This window comes from Melanotaenia boesemani, chromosome 2 (genome assembly GCF_017639745.1).
Source record: "Melanotaenia boesemani isolate fMelBoe1 chromosome 2, fMelBoe1.pri, whole genome shotgun sequence".
Lineage (NCBI taxonomy): Eukaryota > Metazoa > Chordata > Actinopteri > Atheriniformes > Melanotaeniidae > Melanotaenia > Melanotaenia boesemani.
The window spans coordinates 11,399,574-11,422,467 of NC_055683.1; the positions used below are offsets into that span (position 1 = coordinate 11,399,574).

At 42.6% G+C, this 22,894-nt stretch overlaps 2 protein-coding genes across 2 annotated transcripts; both read left to right on the forward strand.

Annotated features, from left to right (window-relative positions):
• Positions 1-62: 62 nt before the first annotated feature.
• LOC121654787 (coiled-coil domain-containing protein 106-like) lies at positions 63-4,418 on the forward strand. Its single transcript, XM_042009091.1, has 4 exons — positions 63-66; positions 636-824; positions 1,131-1,295; positions 3,422-4,418. Exons 2-4 carry the CDS (start codon positions 803-805, stop codon positions 3,733-3,735), a joined length of 501 nt encoding a protein of 166 aa, XP_041865025.1. The 5' UTR covers positions 63-66; positions 636-802; the 3' UTR covers positions 3,736-4,418.
• A 15,228-nt stretch (positions 4,419-19,646) lies between these two features.
• On the forward strand, positions 19,647-21,957 carry LOC121654318. The gene is made up of 4 exons (XM_042008409.1): positions 19,647-19,699; positions 20,005-20,740; positions 20,999-21,217; positions 21,623-21,957. Exons 2-4 carry the CDS (start codon positions 20,019-20,021, stop codon positions 21,828-21,830), a joined length of 1,149 nt encoding a protein of 382 aa, XP_041864343.1. The 5' UTR covers positions 19,647-19,699; positions 20,005-20,018; the 3' UTR covers positions 21,831-21,957.
• The last annotated feature ends 937 nt before the right edge of the window (positions 21,958-22,894 follow it).

The following is a 22,894-nucleotide window of genomic DNA, read 5'->3' on the forward strand; positions in this document are numbered from 1 at the left end:
ATGTGGAAGAGGTCTCTGTTCAACTGAAGAAAAAGAAGCTAGTCAAATATTCCCCAAAGAAACTGAGTGAATATTGCTATTTTTCAAAATTTATTTCTTTTACTACTTTCCCCTAAAGGGAATATGAAATTCTAATTCCTCCCACCATTACAGTAAATAAGTTAATTCCTTAACAGCAGAAGTTTTGACTGTGGCTGTTATATGTATTTTGCTACTTTGGCAGCAGATTTCTAATCTGTGTTTGATCAGTGGGCTTTATGCACAGCTTCATGAACTTAAGCAGCTCCTTTGTTACTGTCACTCATCACTGGATGAAGTGATTATTCCATGTGTGTCTGACCACACTAAATGGCCCGGAGTAAGTTCAGGATATAGTTGAACTGTGCAAAAAACCCATTAGTTAATGCTATGGGTGACTTTGGCACATAGTATTACTTATCTTATTTGTGCATTTGTATGAAAGCATCAGAGGTATTGTGCTGGCATAATATCATGCAATGTATGTTATATACAGTATGTTAATGAGTTGAAAAGAATGAGGAACAAAACTCAATATAGTGCACTCCAGAAAACCACTAATATTTACTGACTTCAATAATAATATTAATAATAATAACGAATTGCCTTTGTTACAGTCTCTCCAACAGGGGCATTGGAGTTGGCCAAGCTGAAAGAACAAGCCAAGGTGGACCAACACAAGATTAAACACCTTGAGGACCACATTAAATACCTGGAAGAGGCCAACAGGGATCTAAAAAATGACAAGGACTTCCTCCTTTCTCAAATTAAGGGAGCCTCCAACATGCCTGGATCTACTGGGAAAGGTGCAAATGCTGTACAATTAATATTATTGATGCAGTATTAGAGGTTATGCAAATTGTGCAGGAGAAATTGAAATAGGGTTTTCAGGACCCGAGTGTAAGGATGGTGCACAGTAGGATAATGTGAGTTATTAATGATAATAATTACTACACCTAGAATGTCCAGTTCATTGGAAATATTTTTAAAGCATCTCCAGTACCAAGAGTGCTTTGAATTGCATTGAAAAAGTACTGTACAGTCTAAGTTTTTGAGCTTTGTTTCCTGACATTTTGTACTTGTCCATCTATCCCCAACCCACCTTCTCACAGGTTCCAGCAAGGCTGCTCTGGAACTTACTTCAACTTCGACATCTCCGTGCCCATCCTCAGAATCCAGTTTCTCATCATCCTCAGAGGAAGAGGAGCAGAAGAAGAAGAAAAAGAAGAAGGCCAAGAAGTCCAAGAAACACCTTGCTTCTCACAGCCGTTCAAGGAGTAAGCTCAGGCATTGATCATCTTTCTAATCAAATGCTTTCCACCCTAAAGTTGACCAGTACTTAACTATCTTCTATGGTTCATATTTGGAAGAAAAAAGAACTATTACTGTGGGCTTAGATAATAGTAATCAGATGGGATGTAAGCGTTGCTGTGTTATGTCCATATTTTTGACACTGTTTCATTCAATCCTTAATTTTCTGTACCGCTTAATTCAAATTGGGTCGTGGGTGGGCCGGAGTCAATTAACAGGTGGTACACCCTGTACAGGTCGCAAGTCTGTTGCAGGGCCAACATGGAGACACAGACAACCACTCACACACACTCACACTCCTACGGAGAATTTAGAGCATGTCTTTGGACAGTGGGAGGAAGCCGGAGTGCCCGGGGAGAATCCACACATACATGGGGAGAACATGCAAGTAGGGCCGTCGCGGTTAAGGAATTTCCTCTGCGGTGTCGCATGTTGTCTCAACAGCGCGGTATGCGCTGTCAACGCAATTTAAAAAAAGAGAGAGATGGATCTATTCATGAACATTACGCAATCCTAATTTCAGTAGGCTAAGTTTTAGTCCAGTTTTAGTCGACGAAAACTAAAAAGGTTTAAGTCTAGTTTTCGTCACTTTTAGGACATAAACAGGTAAAAAATTGTGTCACTTTTTAAATAATTGAAATCTTCACATTAATAAACAGATAAAATGATGGAGCTTTGCTGGTCCCTGGCTTTTTCTAAAACTACGTGGATTTTAGTTGTAGCTGTGTAAATATGAGAGAGAATATATGTATATATCCTATTTTGTTTATGTTTGCAGCCGCGGGTTGTGAGCGCTGCTTGCGCTGCTCTGGTTTCAGTTTCAGGACGTTCTCAGATCAGGTGGCGGGTTGCGCTGATACAGCAGCAGGAGATGACGTGCGCTGCGACTTCTAATGATAAACTGCATGGTAATTATGCGGATGACCATCATGAAAGTATAAATAGTCTGGCCCTTACATTACGTCACTTATGCCATGTTGCTTGCGTATTCTCTCTCCGTCCGTCACACTGATCAATTCGGTCGTGTTTTTTATTAGGAAACAAATATGCAGGCTGCGCAAATTAAGGTTCTGTTAGTTTGTTTCAGTGGTGAACCAGGCTAAAGATGCCGTTTAAGCCTTTTTCAATAAATATTTGATTATAATTGATTAACTAAACATTTAAGCTAATAAGCTCTTGCGGTAGCACCGGATGTAAATAGAAGTTTGAAGGGAGCAAGGACACTCTCCCGGTGGTGGCGGTTGTTGACAACGCCCTGCGATTAGGCTCGTCAATAGCGCGGTGTTGCGAACCACCTCCACATCTGCCCGGGGCTTAAACCAGTGACCTTGCTGTGAGGCTGCGGTGCTAACCACCACACCACTGTTCAGCCCCCTATTTTGGACACTGATGTTATAATGATTTGAAGAGTGAGTACTAAATTATAACATTATTTGGACACTAATGTTATAATTTAGTACTCGCTCTTAAAATCTGTAATTCCCTCTGCCAAGGAGGTTATGTTTTACCCGGGGTTTGTTTGTTTGTTTGTTAGTTAGCAACATACATCGAAAAGTAATGGTCAGATCTTGATAAAATGTTCAGAACTTGTTGGGAATGCCCTAAGGAAAAAGTGATAAAATTTTGGGGGTGATCCATGCAATGTTGGATGACAATCAGTAAGCTTCATGGAGGTCTGCGCTCTCCGAGTGCTTTACTAGTTCAGATCTTCACAGCCATGTGCTGAACAGCTTTCTCATTCTTCCCACGTTATTGTGTAGGCTTCTCTAATTTTGTTAGATATTTAGCCTCGGAAACGGATATGGAAAAAAATCTACTTTGTTAGGTACAGCCTCTGTGGCAGGTAAGAAAGGACATTACTTGCTGGTCATCCTCCTTCCATGCTGTTGATGGAAGGTTGTTGCTAGCCACAGTGGCAGGTAGAAAGGGAGCTAAATCTAATAGAACAAAGGAGGATGCAATGTAAATCAGAGGGATAATAGGTGGGATCATTTCTAATCTGATTATATTACAGTACCCATAGGGTGCTAAATTAACAACACCAATGCATGCCTTAATTAAGATGACTTTTTTTATTTGTTTCTGTGACCAGTGACCACAACGGATGGAGTTATCCGCCGCTACAAGAATGCCCTGCACATTTTCAACAAGTATGGATCCATGAAAAGGGCCTTTGCCAAAATCAACGTTGACCGCAACACAATTGCAAGAACAGCAGCAATTGCTGAACTAGCAATCACATTTCCAGACACATTCAAGGAGCTGCTTCCACAAGATGAAGAAAATGAGAAGATGTCTGTGTTTGCAGAGCGGTGCAGGGAGGCCATAACAGAGGAGATGGCTGGAATAATCACAGCAAAGAAAAAAATTGGAAAACTCCTCCCAATCATGTATAAATACACTTAATAATGTCATGATCATATTCATTCTGAATATTGTTGCCGATGTTAAGTTATTTTGTTCCTACACACAGACCATATGTTGTACCGACCTGCTTGAGGAGAAGTAATGCAACAGATTATTCTGTTTAAATTTTTGTGTTCAAATGCATTAGGAATAAAACTATCACAGCTAAGAGAAAAAGCAGAAAACTCCTCCCAGTAATGTAAACTTAAATTTCAAAATGTTGATCAATGTTAATATTCAGTTTTTCCATATTGACTGTTACAACACTGCTTGAGAAGTGAAGCAGCAGCTACTTTGTCAATGGTTTATGTTTAAATGCAGAAAGGAAAAATATCTTGTCTTTTGATATTGTTTAGACATCATTTGACAATGTAATTATCCTTAATTATGTTTCAATAAAAAGTCGCCCAATTCAAAGAAAAGAGTCATACAACTGAAAAACTGGAAAGTGTATGAATTAATGATTTTATTTTCGTGTCTGTGACGCACAAACCCATCCTCCATGGGATTACCAGTGTAATTATACTTAAAGACATCTTCATGAAACATTCAAGTGTCCCACTGTACTTGAATTTGAAGAATAGAGTTCAAATTCAAAGAAATGTAAGATGTTATAAACTGATTTGACTGTAATTATGATTAATGACATCTTCATGAAGCATAAAGTTTTCCATTTCACTTGAATTCACAGAGAAATATCCATAAAACGATTATAAAATGATTTGACTGTAATTATACTTAATGAAAACTTCAGATTGCTCCACTTTACTTGAATTAAAAGAAAACAGTCATGACACTGTTATAAACTGATTTGACAGTCATGAATAGTTTTGGTTATATAGCTGTTGGAGGGAATATACAGTAAACTCATTTGGCAATGTTACGCTTAATATCTTAATAAAGACATTTATGAAACTATCATATATGTTTTGTTTTGACATCAGCTGTGACGACAGTTTATAATTGTGTCATAACAGCTAATGTCAAAACAAACCATATATGATAGTTTAGTGTCATGTTAAGTTACAAAACTAAATATTTTTTAAGCTTGACAACTAGGTCTGCTTTGTCATATTCATGACAGGTTATGTAGTCTTGGTTAATGTCAAGTTGTCATAACAAAGACATCTTAAACAATGTCAACTCTGCATCAAAAGTGTCATAATTTACCGATTGACCCTTAATGACAACTGTCATAAGCATTCATTCATGTCCATGAAAGGTGTCATGTCATGATTATGACAGCGTTATGTCAGTCTTATGCACACCCATTCAAGTAAAGTGTTACCAAATAAATAAATGAGATAAATTGGATATGTAAGTAGTTATGCACATTTTTAAATTTTCTTTTTGTTAGTGCTGGACACGTTAACGCGTTAACCGCGTGTTAACGCAATGTTTTATTAACGCTGTTAATTTTTTTAATTGCGCGTTAAGTTTTGGCTTTGATGACAGAAACATGGCGTCCATGTCTCTCTTCTCTGCTGCAGCGGTGCGTCTGATGTAATCAGGAGAGAGCGGGTTTATTAAAATGAAGAGACGTTTTCTGTCTGGAACTTAAGAAAGAAGAAGAAGAACCGACTTTTCTCTTTGTCTAAACCCATACAGATGGCAGAACATTGTGATTTTTGGATGGAAAACGGCTCCCAAAAGACCATCCATCCATCCATCCATCCATCCATCCATCCATCCATCTATCCACCCATCCATCCATCTATGGGATCTGGTGGAAAATAGAAAAAACCTAAATAATAAAATAATATTTGAATACACATTAAAATAATTCCATGTAAAAATATACAAGTTATTAAATGAGTAATTATAGAAAATAAAATGGATTTTCTTTGGTCGGGGTTGATGTTGGAGGGTTGGGGCGCCCCCTAATATAATGATCAGGGAAACACTGGGTTTCATTTATTTATAAATGAATGAATGAATATTTTATTTAAGTGTCATACACCTGCGTTCCAGCTCATATTGGCTTATTAGACACTATTAACAGGGACCCCTTGTGCTCTTTGGGGGAGGTCCCAGATCCCAGATTGGGAACTACTGTTTTAGAGATTTAAAACATCAAGATATATATTATGTATCGCTAAAGCGAAAAAACAAATCTTGATATCAGTTGTAGGCCACATCGCCCAGCCCTACACATAGTCGGGCTTTTTGAAAAGACCCTTACAAACATGTAGACTTTGGGACACTTAATGTTTGAGGCAAACAGCCAGCAATCACCCAGCGAGCAGATGGAACCACCATGTTCATGAAGCAGTTAGTAAATGGACTGTGCCAGTGCTTGCAGGTGATTGGCTGCTGATCCTGTGTCTGCAGCTCCGCCCTCTTCCAGGATTGGTCGCCAGCAGCTCCGTTGTCTCTGTGATTGGCCAGTCAGGAAGACTCCTCTATATAAGCTCCTGATCTCCTTCATTCTGGGCAGCTGTGTCAGACTGGAGCAGTTCTCCACTGAGGACTGGGTTCTGGCTGTTTACTTCTGTCCCAGGACGCTCCAGTCCTCAATACACCTAAAAGTAAACACTAAAGAGCGAATGGATCAATAAACATGTTTGAGAGTAAAGGATTGTTAGCTTTTATTTCCATTTAAAATGTCCCTTCTGGCTGGTAAATAAATACATGTAGAGAATTATTTATTCCCAGTCAACATGACCAGGAAACGTCCAGATAGCAGATATTTTATGGCCAGTTAATGTACTTCATTAGTGTTCTGTGTATTTAATTAGGATCCGTGTTTATAATCAGGGTTTTCCAGGATTGGAACGACTTGTGGAAAAGTGTTCAGTTCTTTGTTTGCTGGACTTTTATTTGTGATTTATTTTTTCTAATTTCTTTCAAAGACACTGGAAGCCGAGCTGCTGTATTCTGCTTTACAGTCATGGTGGCCTGGAGCTTCCAGCTGCAGTTGGTAAAAACAGTTAAAAAGCAAACATGCCCACATTAAAACATCCATTCTGGAAGCAGCAAACCTACCATGCAGGTTTCTGGACTTTGGGAAGAAAGCAGAGATCCTGGGAAAAGCCCACATGAGCAAAGTGAAGAGGAAACTTCCACATAGCTGAGGTTTGACCACGGGGCCTTCTCTGGGAGACGATAGTACCTGCAGGGGATTTTATATCGGTGGGAATCTTTGACACAGTATTGAGGCCTTGAAGAAAAGTAGACTTGTATTTCCACTAAATAGACTCAGATGTGTGTGTGGGCAGCCTGAAGGAATACATGCTAACAAAGTAGCCTGAAGTGTTTGATTCACACATAAAAGCAGCTGCTGGAAAGTTGTCCACCTCCTCACGGCCTCAAACAGACGTCTCTGTTTTCTTTTAGCTCTGTGCTTCATTTGATGGAATTACAAGTGAGTTCGCTTTGAACATGTGATCAGAATGAAGCAGCACTAGACTGTCTGAAGGCGTATTTCCACCATTGTAAAGCTAAACTGAGCTGATGTCATTGGGACCAGGTCACAGATGCTTTAGAAATGACTTTGGAGGGAGAAATCATTGGTTTTTATCTTTTTATAAAGGTGGATTTTACACTGGAAATAAAAATGTAAAACTTCAGATTATCTGGTTTAAGGTGAAATTCTATGTCCAGCTACAATAAATATTTAGTGAAATCCCTGCAACGGCTCCTGGATGTGAAAGTAGAATTTAGAGCCTTTTTGGAAGCAGAAAGTAAACTGAGAAGTTTTTATTTTTCTTCATTTAGATCTTCACTTCCACTTTTTGGGCTTTTTGGCATCAAACTTGCATATTTACTGCTTCTGCCGTGTGTTTGCCTCCATATGTTGCTTTTATGTATTTATCCCTGGAAAGTTCCTCGTCTTCCTCCATCTGTTCCCGACTCTAGGACCAAAGTTTGGATTTGTAATCATGCTGATGTCCCACCTGTCCACTTCCAGGCCTCCCAGTGTTTATTTCTCCTCTAATGCTCCGTCAGGGACCAAGCAGTAAGGCAGCAGGATGCAGGTTTGCTTCAAAACTGCTTCATTTACCCCAAAACCTGAAACCTGTCACCACATCCAGGATTTAACTAAACAGCCTGACAAGAGGCCAAATAAATAGAAGTAGAGTGAAAATCCGAAGTAAAGAGAAGTGAAAGAAATGAAGGAATAAATGAACAGAAACAAACTTCCTGAACAATCAAACAGGAAGTTAAATACCAGTTTAGAAAAGCCAAAGTAAACACAAAGAGGGGAAATAAAATGGCTACTACATTTTCAACCAACCTCAAAATGAAGCCCAACCCCCCCCAATGACTCTGCAGTGTCATAGGGGGGTTGTGGTGGAATCCAATGAAGCTGCAGTAGTTTATCAGTCCTCAGACCTGGACCAGGCCTTTGCTGCACCAGGAAGGAGAGACTGAACCCAGGTACCTGAAAGAAAAGAAACACATGAATACGAACATAATCTGACCTCACAGCATGAAGGTGTGTTCAATATTGTAGGTATGAGGAATGAAAGGAAGGAAAGAGGTGTGTGAAATAGTGTGTATCGTGTTTAGACTTCTGCTTGCAGAGTCAATGAAAGTGGAAATCTACTGGGGGGGAGGTGGAGATATTAGCATGTGTGGCTGGCCGTCACGCTCATACACAGGAAGTGGAGGAGAATGAAATGTGTTTATTGTCACGTCTTTGTTCCAGTTTGAACACAAGAATCTTCATGATGCAGTTTCCAGAAGTGTCCAGTCTGAAACGACATCATCACAACACAAGCACCAACATGTTGATAGCAGGAAAGAATCTGATGGAAAGGCCAGAACGTTCCAGATGTTTTTCCTGCTGGGATTAATGCATCATCTGAGCATCATTAGAACTGTTCACACTGAACTCGGATTCAGGTTTAAGTCCAACTTTAGATCATGATGAGCCTTCAAACAGCCATGAGATGAACTCTGAACTCAGAGGATCAAAGCTTTTTCTCCTCTGAGTCTCCATCGTTCCCTCTAACATCTGCATCATCCAGCTGTGTGTGCATGGCTACAGCGGTCCAGTCTCATGAGTCCAGTCTCAGGTCCTGCTGGCTCTTCTTTCTATGATAAAATGGCAGCTAGAATCAGAACAAAGTGCAGGAAACTGTTGTTCCTGCTGCTGATGGAAACATCTTTTAATCCCATCAGTGATTCATGTTGAAGCTGATTTTAGAAGCTGAGTGTTTCTAAAAGGTTTCCTCAGACTTCCTCTGCTGGTTTAGTGTCGCTGCTTCTTTTCCGTGTAAAGGTTTGTCAGAAATGAGCTCTTCTGCTTCAGCATCACTGTTGGCTTGATTGTGTAGAAATGGCAGAAGTTTCTAGTTTAGCTCTGAAGTGTAAACTCTGGTTGAGGTGATGGCAGGATTAGCAGCTGCTCTCCCTGTTTGAGCCGCTACATGCATCAATACTTCACAAAGGCCTTAAAGGTCTGAATTATTTCAATGTGCACAAATGAGTTGCTTTTCCATCTTTAAATTCCCTGATGGTTCATGCAGGTTCAGCTTTTACTGCCAGGTGAGGTAGAAGCTCCAACCTTCAATTATCCCTGTAAGAAAGTCAGGAATGTTCAAATAAAAGCATCAAAATCTTCATTTAAAGAAACATGAAGCTGACTGAAGCTGATAAACTACATTTAAATGAAACAGTGAAAGTTTTCAGCTCAAACATTTAAAATTCACCTGCTGACTGAAAACAGATTCATGAAAGTTTATTTGAAATGTGGAGTTTGAAGAATTTAATCCAAAGTCAAACATCTGGAGACAGAATGGGAAAACTGAACATTCGACTTTTTGTTTCAGAAACTATTTCTGATGTGAAAAAATCTGTAATTCAACATGTGAAAGAGTGAAAAAGTCAAATGAAGACAGAATGAGGCAAACAGAGCGACACACTGGGAGGATTTTCATTTCCAGCATCATGAAGTGAAACTGACAAGAACTAAACACAAACCATGTCCAGTTGATCCTGGAAGAATCCCAGCTTCTATCTTTAAAGGAGGGAAAACAGGAAACATCCAAGGAATCATCTAGAAGAGTTTCATACGTGAATCTGAAAGGCTGTTTCTGAAGAAGACAGACGCTTCCAGACTGAACTCTGGTTAATAATGTCTGACAGGATCAAACTCTTTACACAACACAAACACTGAGGAAGAAAACAAGCTGAATTAAAGCCGCAAGCGGCATCCATCGGGTCCGAGCTGCCTGGACCCCGCCACCCGATGTCGCCATGACAACAGGTGGTGTAACGCGTTGAGGACCCAACAAGTATGAATCCTGTCAAGTTTGGTGCAGTTCCCATTTATTCCTGTGGAGATATAAGCAAACCGTGTTTCATGGCGAGAAGGCGTTTTCCGTCGTTAGCCACAGTAACACGCTTTTTCCTATTAGAGAGATTTGAGGAGCGTTTGGTCCCCAACTTGTCAGGAAGGACCCCACCAAGTTTGGAGTCAGTCGGACGATCCCCCCCAGACTAGTTCGTTCAAATGGCAGTGAAAGCCAAGATGGCGGGCACCCCGTTGCCATGGCAACAGGTGTTCAATTGACATCAATGCTGGACTTGGGGTGTCACAAGTATGAATCCTGTCAAGTTTGGTGCAGATCCCACGTATTCCTATGGAGATATAAGCAAACCGTGTTTCATGGCGAGGTCATTTTCCATCAGTTGCCACAGTTACATGCTTCCTGCTATTAGAAAGATTTGAGGAGCGTTTGGTCCCCAACTTGTCAGGAAGCTTCCCACCAAGTTTGGAGCCAGTCGCGCGAATCCCCTCAGACTAGTTCGTTCAAATGTCAGAGAAATCCAAGATGGCGGGCACCCCGTTGCCATGGCGACAGGTGTTACATTGAGTTTTTTGGTCAACACGGGGTGGTACACGTGTGTGCCGAGTTTCGTCTTCCTACGTTGAAGTAGACTTCCTGGGCCCCATTCATGTGGTGATTTTTGGTGACTCTAGGTGGCGCTGTTGAGCCAATTTTGCATAGAATAGTATGCGGACCTTATAATATCCGAGTTACGCGGGACTTGAGGTGTGTGCCAAGTTTCACAACTTTTCATGGGTGTTTAGGGGGTCAAATTTGGCGTCGAAATGCTTAGAAGGAGGAGAAGACTAAACATTTCAGGAACAATAGGGCCTTGCCATACTTTGTATGGCTCGGACCCTAATAATAAACATTTCAACTACAATAGGGTCTCGCCATACTTCGTATGGCTCGGACCCTAATAAAGCTGCAAGCAGCATCCATCGGGTCCGAGCGGCCTGGACCCCGCCACCCGATGTCGCCATGACAACAGGTGGTGTAATGCGTTAAGGACCCAAAGTGTATGAATCCTGTCAAGTTTGGTGCAGTTCCCATTTATTCCTGTGGAGATATTAGCAAACCGTGTTTCATGGCGAGAATGCTTTTTCCGTCGGTTGCCACGGTTACACGCTTTCTCCTATTAGAAAGATTTGAGGAGCGTTTGGTCCCACACTTGTCAGGAAGCTTCCCACCAAGTTTGGAGTCAGTCGCACGAATCCCCTCAGACTAGTTCGTTCAAATGGCAGTGAAATCCAAGATGGCGGCCACCCCGTTGCCATGGCAACAGGTGTTTGATAGACTTCTTTGCTGGACTTGGGGTGTCACAGGTATGAATACTGTCAAGTTCGGTGGAGATCCCATGTATTTCTGTAGAGATATGAGCAAACCGTGTTTCATGGCGAGGTCTTTTTCCGTCTGTTGCCACGGTAACATGCTTTCTGCTATTAGAAAGATTTGAGGAGCGTTTGGTCCCCAACTTGTCAGGAAGGTCCCCACCGAGTTTGGAGTCGGTGGGACCATTCCCCTCAGACTAGTTCGTTCAAATGGCAATGAGATCCAAGATGGCGGCCACCCCGTTGCCATGGCAACAGGTGTTTGATTGACTTCTTTGCTGGACTTGGGGTGTCACACGTATGAATACTGTCAAGTTCGGTGGAGATCCCATGTATTTCTGTGGAGATATGGGCAAACCGTGTTTCATGGCGAGAAGGCGTTTTTCCGTCTGTTGCCACGGTAACATGCTTTCTGCTATTAGAAAGATTTGAATAGCGTTTGGTCCCCAACTTGTCAGGAAGCTTCCCACCAAGTTTGGAGTCAATTGCACGAATCCCCTCAGACTAGTTCGTTCAAATACGATGTGTGTAAAGTGGAAAAAATGGCAAAAAAATGGCCGCACACGCCAAGATGGCGGGCACCCCGTTGTCATGGCAACAGGTGTTCGATGGAGTTTTTTGCTCGACGCGGGGTGTTAAACGTGTGTGCCAAGTTTCGTCTTCCTACGTCGAAGTAGACGTACCTGGACCCCATTCAATGGGGTATTTTTTTGACTTGTAGGTGGCGCTGTTGAGCCAATTTTGCATTGAAGTGTATGCAGACTTTTGAATATTGCGATTTTCACGGGGCTTGATGTGTGTGCCAAGTTTCACAACTTTTCATGGGTGTTTAGGGGGTCAAATTTGGGGTCAAAGCGCTTAGAAGAACGAGGAGAATAATTAAAGCCGCAAGCGGCATCCATCGGGTCCGAGCTGCTTGGACCCCGCCACCCGATGTTGCCATGACAACAGGTGGTGTAACGCGTTAAGGACCCAACAAGTATGAATCCTGTCAAGTTTGGTGCAGTTCCCATTTATTCCTGTGGAGATGTAAGCAAACCGTGTTTCATGGCGAGAAGGCGTTTTTCGTCGGTTGCCACGGCAACAGGCTTTCTCCTATTAGAAAGATTTTAATAGCGTTTGGTCCCCAACTTTTCAGCAAGCTTCCCACCAAGTGTGTAGTCAGTTGCACGAATCCCCTCAGAGTAGTTTGTTCAAATGGCAATGAAATCCAAGATGGCGGGCACCCCGTTGCCATGGCAACAGGTGTTTGATTGAATACGTTGCTGGACTTGGGGTGTCACAGGTATGAATACTGTCAAATTTGGTGCAGATCCCATCTATTTCTATGGAGATATGAGCAAACCGTGTTTCATGGCGAGAAGGCTTTTTCCGTCGGTTGCCACGGTTACAGGCTTTTTCCTATTAGAGAGATTTGAATAGCGTTTGGTCCCCAACTTGTCAGGAACGTTCTCACCAAGTTTGGAGTTGGTGGCCTGAATCCCCTCAGACTAGTTCGTTCAAATGGCAGTGAAATCCAAGATGGCGGGCACCCCGTTGCCATGGCAACAGGTGTTCGATTGAGTTATTTGGTGGACTTGGGGTGTCACCAGTATGAATCCTGTCAAGTTTGGTGCAGATCCCACGTATTTCTAAGGAGATATGAGCAAACCGTGTTTCATGGCGAGAAGGTCATTTTCCGTTGGTTGCCACGGTAACATGCTTTCTGCTATTAGAAAGTTTTGAATATCGTTTGGTCCCCAACTTGTCAGGAAGTTTCCTACCAAGTGTGGAGTCAATCGCACGAATCCCCTCAGACTAGTTCGTTCAATTACGATGTGTGTAAAGTGCAAAAAATGGCTAAAAAATGGCCGCACACGCCAAGATGGCGGGCACCCCGTTGCCATGGCAACATGTCTTCTATTGAGTTTTTTGGTCGACTTGGGGTGTTACACGTGTGTGCCGAGTTTCGTCTTCCTACGTCGAAGTAGACTTTGTTGACCCCATTCATTCAGGGATTTTATTTTTTTCTAGGTGGCGCTGTTGAGCCAATTTTGTAGTGAAGTGTATGCGGAACTTAGAGTATCGAAATTTTCGCCAGGCTTGAGGTGTGTGCAAAGTTTCACAACTTTTCATGGGTGTTTAGGGGGTCAAATTTGAGGTCGAAATGCTTAGAAAAATAATAATAATTAAAGCCGCAAGCGGCATCCATCGGGTCCGAGCGGCCTGGACCCCGCCACCCGATGTCGCCATGACAACAGGTGGTGTAATGCGTTAGGGACCCAACAAGTATGAATCCTGTCAAGTTTGATGCAGTTCCCACGTATTCCTATGGAGATAGAAGCAAACCGTATTTCATGGCGAGAAGGCTGTTTTCCAAGGGTTGCCATGGTTACCTGCTTTTTCCTATTAGAAAGATTTGAATAGCGTTTGGTCCCCAACTTGTCAGGAAGCTTCCCACCAAGTTTGGAGTCAGTCGCACGAATCCCCTCAGACTAGTTCGTTCAAATGGCAATGAAATCCAAGATGGCGGGCAGTGCGTTGCCATGGCAACAGTTGTTCTATTGACATCAATGCTGGACTTGGGTTGTCACAAGTATGAATCCTGTCAAGTTTGGTGCAGATCCCACGTATTCCTATGGAGATATAAGCAAACCGTGTTTCATGGCGAGGACATTTTTCCATCGGTTGCCACGGTTACACGCTTTTTCCTATTATAAAGATTTGAGGAGCGTTTGGTCCCCAACTTGTCAGGAAGCTTCCCACCAAGTTTGAAGTCAGTCGCACGAATCCCCTCAGACTAGTTCGTTAAAATGGCAGTGAAATCCAAGATGGCGGGCACCCCGTTGCCATGGCAACAGGTGTTCTATTGACTTCTTTGCTGGACTTGGGGTGTCACAAGTATGAATCCTATCAAGTTTGGTGCAGATCCCACGTATTTCTATGGAGATATGAGCAAACCGTGTTTCATGGCGAGAAGGTCATTTTCCGTCGGTTGCCACGGTAACACGTTTCCTGCTATTAGAAAGATTTGAACAATTTTTGGTCCCCAAGTTGTCAGGAAGCTTCCCACCAAGTTTGGAGTCAATCGCACGAATCCCCTCAGACTAGTTCGTTCAAATACGATGTGTGTAAAGTGCAAAAAATGGCAAAAAAATGGCCGCACACGCCAAGATGGCGGGCACCCTGTTGCCATGGCGACAGGTGTTACTTTGAGTTTTTTGGTCAACTCGGGGTGGTGCACGTGTGTGCCGAGTTTCGTCTTCCTACGTTGAAGTAGACTTCCGGGGCCCCATTCATGTGGTGATTTTTGGTGACTCTAGGTGGCGCTGTTGAGCCAATTTTGCATTGAAGTGTATGCGGACCTTATAATATCCGAGTTACGCCGGACGTGACGTCTGTGCCAAGTTTCACAACTTTTCATGGTTGTTTAGGGGGTCAAATTTGGGGTCAAAGCGCTTAGGAGAACGAGAATAATAAACATAGCAGAAACAATAGGGCCCCGCCATACTTTGTATGGCTCGGACCCTAATTAAAGCCGCAAGCGGCATCCATCGGGTCCGAGCGGCCTGGACCCCGCCACCCGATGTCGCCATGACAACAGGTGGTGTAATGCGTTAGGGACCCAACAAGTATGAATCCTGTCAAGTTTGATGCAGTTCCCACGTATTCCTATGGAGATAGAAGCAAACCGTATTTCATGGCGAGAAGGCTGTTTTCCAAGGGTTGCCATGGTTACCTGCTTTTTCCTATTAGAAAGATTTGAATAGCGTTTGGTCCCCAACTTGTCAGGAAGCTTCCCACCAAGTTTGGAGTCAGTCGCACGAATCCCCTCAGACTAGTTCGTTCAAATGGCAATGAAATCCAAGATGGCGGGCAGTGCGTTGCCATGGCAACAGTTGTTCTATTGACATCAATGCTGGACTTGGGTTGTCACAAGTATGAATCCTGTCAAGTTTGGTGCAGATCCCACGTATTCCTATGGAGATATAAGCAAACCGTGTTTCATGGCGAGGACATTTTTCCATCGGTTGCCACGGTTACACGCTTTTTCCTATTATAAAGATTTGAGGAGCGTTTGGTCCCCAACTTGTCAGGAAGCTTCCCACCAAGTTTGAAGTCAGTCGCACGAATCCCCTCAGACTAGTTCGTTAAAATGGCAGTGAAATCCAAGATGGCGGGCACCCCGTTGCCATGGCAACAGGTGTTCTATTGACTTCTTTGCTGGACTTGGGGTGTCACAAGTATGAATCCTATCAAGTTTGGTGCAGATCCCACGTATTTCTATGGAGATATGAGCAAACCGTGTTTCATGGCGAGAAGGTCATTTTCCGTCGGTTGCCACGGTAACACGTTTCCTGCTATTAGAAAGATTTGAACAATTTTTGGTCCCCAAGTTGTCAGGAAGCTTCCCACCAAGTTTGGAGTCAATCGCACGAATCCCCTCAGACTAGTTCGTTCAAATACGATGTGTGTAAAGTGCAAAAAATGGCAAAAAAATGGCCGCACACGCCAAGATGGCGGGCACCCTGTTGCCATGGCGACAGGTGTTACTTTGAGTTTTTTGGTCAACTCGGGGTGGTGCACGTGTGTGCCGAGTTTCGTCTTCCTACGTTGAAGTAGACTTCCGGGGCCCCATTCATGTGGTGATTTTTGGTGACTCTAGGTGGCGCTGTTGAGCCAATTTTGCATTGAAGTGTATGCGGACCTTATAATATCCGAGTTACGCCGGACGTGACGTCTGTGCCAAGTTTCACAACTTTTCATGGTTGTTTAGGGGGTCAAATTTGGGGTCAAAGCGCTTAGGAGAACGAGAATAATAAACATAGCAGAAACAATAGGGCCCCGCCATACTTTGTATGGCTCGGACCCTAATTAAAGCCGCAAGCGGCATCCATCGGGTCCGAGCTTCCTGGACCTCGCCACCCGATGTCGCCATGGCAACAGGTGGTGTAATGCGTTAAGGACCCAACCTGTATGAATCCTGTCAAGTTTGGTGCAGATCCCATGTATTCCTATGGAGATATGAGCAAACTGTGTTTCATGGCGAGAAGGCTTTTTCCATCGGTTGCCACGGTAACACGCTTTCTGCTATTAGAAAGATTTGAATAGCGTTTGGTCCCCAACTTGTCAGGAAGCTTCCCACCAAGTATGGAGTCGGTGGCACGAATCGCCTCCGACTAGTTCGTTCAAATAGAAGTGAAATGAAAGATGGCGGGCACCCCGTTGCCATGGCAACAGGTGTTGGATTGACTTCTTTGCTGGACTTGGGGTGTCACAGATATGAATACTGATAAGTTTGGTGCAGATCCCATGTTTTTCTATGGAGATATGAGAAAACCGTGTTTCATTGCGAGAAGGTCATTTTCCCTCGGTTGCCACGGTAACACGCTTTCTGCTATTAGAAAGATTTGAATAGCGTTTGGTCCCCAACTTGTCAGGAAGCTTCCCTCCAAGTTTGGAGTCAGTCGCACGAATCCCCTCAGACTAGTTCGTTCAAATACGATGTGTGTAAAGTGCCAAAAATGGCAAAAAAATGGCCGTACACGCCAAGATGGCGGGCACCACGTTGCCATGGCAACAGGTGTTAGATTGACTTTTTTGCTCGACTCGGGGTGTTACACGTGTGTGCCGAGTTTCGTGTGCCGAGTTTCGTGTTCCTACGTCGAAGTAGAGTTTTGGGACCCCATTCATTAGGGGAATTTTGGGGTGTCTAGGTGGCGCTGTTGAGCCAATTTTGCATTGAAGTGTATGCGGACCTTATAATATCCGAGTTACGCGGGACTTGACGTGTGTGCCAAGTTTCACAACTTTTCATGGGTGTTTAGGGGGTCAAATTTGGGGTCGAAACGCTTAGAAGGAGAATAAACATTTCAGGAACAATAGGGCCTTGCCATACTTTGTATGGCTCGGACCCTAATAAACATTTCAACCACAATAGGGTCCTTCCATACTTCGTATGGCTCGGACCCTAATAAACATTTCAACTACAATAGGGCCCCGCCATACTTCGTATGGCTCGGACCCTAATAAACATTTCAACTACAATAGGGCCCCGCCATACTTCGTATGGCTCGGACCCTAACAAGAAGCCAAACCCAGGAAGCAGAGGATGATGAAGGTGCTGATGAAGATGTGGAGGAAGATCAGAGTCAGAGGAGACTCTGTAGAAGGACAGAGTTCCAGCAGGACGCTCCACATACGCTGCTACTGCTGGAGACGGAGGAGGAGGACATGCTGTTCATCTGTTATTGTGAGAGACAGCGTAACCATGATGATGAGAGCAGCTCAGACTCCATGAGGATTCATTTCCTCCCAACACGCCGTCTTTACTGGTTCCTCTCCTTCTGGTTCCTCTGGAACTCACTGAGAAACGTCTCCTCTCCACTAACATCCCAGTAACAGCGAGCAGTCAGAACATTTCCACACAGAACCTGAAGAGGGCGCCATCACATCTGTCTGGATGATCAGGACATGACTGAGGGACGTCCACTAATGGAAACTTCCTGTTGTTGTCAGACAGGTGGAGCTTCCTGTTCACCGTGTTTGCTTCCATTGACTTTCCAGGAATCTGATGGAGAGAACAGAACCAATCCAGATTCAGGTGTTGATCTATTGACACTTTGATGCTGACTTTGAAAGTGATGAATGCAATGAAAACACACACACACACTTTCTCAGACCTGGTCTCAGCCATCGCTCTCCAATAGGCTCCACTCTGAAAGGAGGAGGGGGGTCAGGTTTGGCTTCTGTCTCCATCTAATCCCTTCTCCTCTACATCTGACTGTTTTTAAGCAGCTTCATCAAACATGAGGGAAATGAATGAAATGTCTGAGCTGCTTGTGTGTGAGAAGCTTTCACCCCCAGCCTCTAAGAGACCAATCACCACTTTGACCTGCTTCTACTTTAATATGAGACTCCTCAGTGAGGACATGATGGAGGAGATGAAAAGATGCTGCTGACAGGAGGAAACTAGACAGGTGAGGTAGAAGTGGACAGACAGGTATGAGGAGCTGTATAGGCCATAATTCATCCTCACACACACACAGTTTTATTCACACATACACACATTTTCTCTCTCACATACTGTACATATATTCTTACTCTCACATGCTCACATTTTCTTTCCCTCTTTCATTTATTTTCTCTAATTCAGTGGACGTAGTTAATACGGTAATATCTGCATGTAAGAATAGAACATGTATGTAGAAGAAGAGTGTGTGTGTGTGTGTGAGGAAAGATTTGGTGGAAACAGAAGGAGTTTGGTGGAAAAGGCAGGCAGTTTATGCTGCGCTGTGATTGGCTGAGAAGCAGGTGCAGGTCGTCTCTAGTTCCCGCCTGACATGGATGGAAGAAATGAGATGCAGTGGTTTCAGAAATCTTTCATCATGACATGGTTGTGTTGGTCTCTTGAGCAGCAGAGGACGGTTCATCCGTCCCTAATAAAACTCAGACCGGGTCCAGCATCAGATGAGAGAACTCTTCAGACCTAAAGCCTCAGCTACGGTGGCCCAGAGGTGTCACAGCAAATAAAAGCCGCAACACAACAAAATAAGTCACAACACTACAAAATAAACCGCAACACAACACAATAAACCACAACACTACAAAATAAACCGCAACACAACACAATTAGGCACAACACTACAAAATAAACCGCAACACAACACAATAAACCACAACACTACAAAATAAACCGCAACACAACACAATTAGGCACAACACTACAAAATAAACCGCAACACAACACAATAAGCCACAACACTACAAAATAAACCGCAACACAACACAATAAACCACAAGGGAAGTTGTCTTTTTTTTTTTTTTTTTTTTTTAAGATTTTACCACCGGACGTTAGCTACACCAAGTTTCAGTCCAAACAGATGGGAAGTTGGAGATTTTAGGAAGCAGCCGGAGAAGTAAGTAAAATACTGTTTGTTAATAACGTTTATTAATTTCGGCATGCGCTTTTATGAATGCTTTTAACTTTTTATGTGTAGATTAAGAGTCATTGCATGTTCGATATGCACACGGACGAGGTACAGTCCGTTGCGACAAAGCAAAGCTGCAAGACAGTGCTGGGGGCTCGCATCAGTCTGCATAAATACATATTTCTCTCTCTCTCTTTTTGGTGTGTTTTTGTTTTAAATATTTTTTTCACGTTAACGTGCTTTATAAATAGACAAACACCAAACGGAAAGGCACTGCAGCTGTACTTTATTAAATGTAATTGTTAGTAACTTAAACCTCTGTTTCTCTCCCTCTTTTACCAGATCATGTTTTGTCCATATTGTGGAATAAATCTACAGATTGTCCCGCTATACTGTGCCTCATGCGGCAGGAGTATTCAGTTTTTGAGAAGTCTTCAATCGGAAGGTATAGTTTTGTAATTTTCTTAAAGATTATGGATTTCTGTATTGTACTGTAAATGATTAGGTTTATGAGCTAAGCATGGTGGTGAAACTCAAAATAAAGTCTAAAATCTCATTTCATTTTGCAAGGGTTATTCTGGTAACTAGTGCATTTCACTAGAGTTAACAGGTTAACACTAAAACAACAAAAAATCTAAACGAGACATTAGCTTTTCAGTTTCTCATTTTGTTCATTAATCAGTCATGTAAAAGTGTGTAAATGGTAGTGTACTTTTTCCTTTTAACTGTTTTCACATATTTATCCTTCAGGTCCTGAAGCAACCATGGTGGATGAACTTATTCACAAGTATTTCGCAGAGGGCCATACCTCTGAAATAATATTGGACTTACTGGCAACCAAGCACAACATTTCAATGAGTCTCAGCACTTTAAAAAGAAGACTACGAGATGCAGACCTGACTAAGAGAACTAACTATACTCCTATTGCTACTGTACGGGAAGCCATTTCTGAGGAGCTTCAGGGATCAGGCAGGCTTTTAGGATACAGAGCAATGTGGCAGATTCTCAAACAAAAGTACTCATTAACAGTGAGAAGATGTGATGTGATGAACCTAATGAGAGAACTTGACCCATCTGGGATAGAGAACCGTTCTCAGAGAAGATTTGTCCGAAGAACGTACCACTCAACGGGACCAAATGAAGTCTGGCATGTTGATGGATATGACAAACTCAAACCCTTTGGAATTGCCATAAGTGGCTGTATTGATGGCTTCTCCAGAAAAATTATGTGGCTTGCATGTGGAAAGTCCAACAATGACCCAAGTGTCATTGCTCAAAATTATATTAAATGTGTAGCTGAATTTGGAGTTTTCCCAATGCGCCTCTGCACGGACTGTGGCACAGAAAATGGACTTATGGCAGCACTCCATTGTTCTTTGAGATCAGAGCAGAGCGATGAACTTGCAGGAACCAGAAGTCACATGTATGGCACTTCAACATCAAACCAGCGCATTGAAAGCTGGTGGTCATACTTTCGTAAACAAAGGTTTTTATCCCAAATATTTATATGTATCACACCATATTTTTGTATTTACTGTATGTGATTGATTCAAAAAGCAGCCAAGCCAAACTGAGCACGTCTTCAACACAGTTTACTTTCTAGTTTGAGACTGTTAATGGTTTTTACATGACAAACTCTACTTCTTAAAACACAACGGGTCACATGACAGACATTGTTGAGCCTTTTATTGGAGAAGGGTATTACTTTTATTATATTTCCTTATAATACAATTTGTGTTCCCAGGATACAATTTTGGATAGATCTGTTTGGTGACTTGAGGGAGAGGCATCTGTTCAATGGCAGCTATGAACACACAAGGTTGCTGCGACACTGCTTTCTGGATGTGCTACAGAAAGAACTGGATGAATACAAGCACCACTGGAACACTCACATTATTCGTCCTGTTCGGCAGTCAAATTGCCCATCTGGAAGACCAGAGGCAATGTACTTTTTGCCTCACAGGTGTGTATTGCAAACACGTAAAACAAGTACAATTGGATAACCTCATATTACATCTACATCATGCATTCATGGAAAAAACACTGATAGTGCAGTTGCATAAATTTAACATGTTTGAAATGGTAAAAGTTTGGAATAATGCATTAACAGCTTTAGACTATCAGTTTTTTTCTAAGATTTGATGGTGTATTTTAACCTTTATTATGTAGTCTTGTGGGGTTTCTGCATTTGTTTTTTAATATTAAGACATTTTGGCAAATTGTGGACTTGTCAATGAAAAAAAAAAGCATTCCATTTTAAACTTTTATTGGGATGGAGTGAAAAAACAAAGCTTGAAATTTAAGTAAAAACAAACCACTGTCAGTGTGATGTTTATCTTGCATATTTTCCCCCTGTATTCGTTACCAGATTCAATGGGATGAACTGTGGATTCCCAGCATCCCCACAAACTGTGAGCCAGCTTGAAAGACATGTGCCAGCACCAGCAGCGCCCGATGGGGACAGTGACCAGCATGACTTTGAAGAACTGCAAAGACAGAGTGGTTTGGCACCACCTCTTCAGTGGCAGCCTGCTGTAGAGAACTACATCACCCTGAAAAACATGACTGACATTTAATCTTAATTTCACATTCAGACTAATTCAGCTACCAAATGGAGAGAACATTATATTTCCAGACATAACCCTTTGACATATAGGAAAACTACAACTTTTAGAAACAGCTGACAGAACAAAATGAAGGAAAACAAAGTTTTGATCTTTTGACAAAATAAGAGTCTATAGCTGAGAATTTCACTTTTCTGTCCTGAACACAGAACCTTTTTTTTTTGGTACATTTACATAGTTCAGACTGTTTAAAAACAGCCAAAGCCAGGGGAATTCTTAATCCCAAAGTTCATGTTGGCTTTGAAGGTGTTGTAGTTATCCAAGAGAGGCAGCTTTAAAGTGTTGGCACATGTATTTGCCATGGGGAACTTGGAAGTGGTAAGGAATTGAAGGCGTGGCTGAGGATTCATGCCAGCAGGAGGTATGCATGGCACACCTGTGGCAAACATGAAGATCTCCTCCAGAGTCACTGCACTGTCATTGTCTAAAATTAGAAAGCATTTGAACATATTTACTCAATTGTAATTTGGGGGGATTACATCACTGAAAATTATATTAACTAACCTTCGCAGTCAAGAAGGTAATCTGCCCAGAAACTTCTTGCTTTGTTCTCCAGGACCCTCATGTTGCTTCCCACAGGACTGAGGTGGGGTTGGAATAGGTTTTCCATGTCTGTCGCAGTTAATTTGTGATTTGAATGACAGAGAACAGGAGTTAGGACAGCAGGATGCTGCTGCAGTGCTGTTAGAAACTTCAGACTGGCAAGTCCATCTTCAAATCTGCCTTCATCATCAGAGAACTTCACAAGGAGATCGTTTGTTTCAGCAAATGTTCCTCTTCTGAACCCTCTCACAGCTCCATCCCAGATGTCAGATCGGCAGATGTTAAATCTGTTGACAGCGCCGCGATCGATCTGGAGTGCCAGGTTTGCGATGACCTCTGACACAGAAGGCTGTTCCACCCTACCGACAGATCATGACCATGTTAGTTCTTTAACTTATCGAGCTATGTGATGGCATACATCTAACCAGAAAGAAACAACACCTTCAAAAAATACCCATGGTCTTACTCTGCAT

Excerpts from the sequence above, each read along its gene's own strand:
- LOC121654318 (XM_042008409.1), top strand. The coding sequence starts at position 20,019 with ATGGTGGATGAACTTATTCACAAGTATTTCGCAGAGGGCCATACCTCT. Across the intron at positions 20,741-20,998 it reads TCATACTTTCGTAAACAAAG|GATACAATTTTGGATAGATC; the intron begins GTTTTTATCCCA and ends TTGTGTTCCCAG. Across the intron at positions 21,218-21,622 it reads ATGTACTTTTTGCCTCACAG|ATTCAATGGGATGAACTGTG; the intron begins GTGTGTATTGCA and ends ATTCGTTACCAG.
- LOC121654787 (XM_042009091.1), top strand. The coding sequence starts at position 803 with ATGCCTGGATCTACTGGGAAAG. Across the intron at positions 825-1,130 it reads GCCTGGATCTACTGGGAAAG|GTTCCAGCAAGGCTGCTCTG; the intron begins GTGCAAATGCTG and ends ACCTTCTCACAG. Across the intron at positions 1,296-3,421 it reads TTCTCACAGCCGTTCAAGGA|TGACCACAACGGATGGAGTT; the intron begins GTAAGCTCAGGC and ends TTCTGTGACCAG.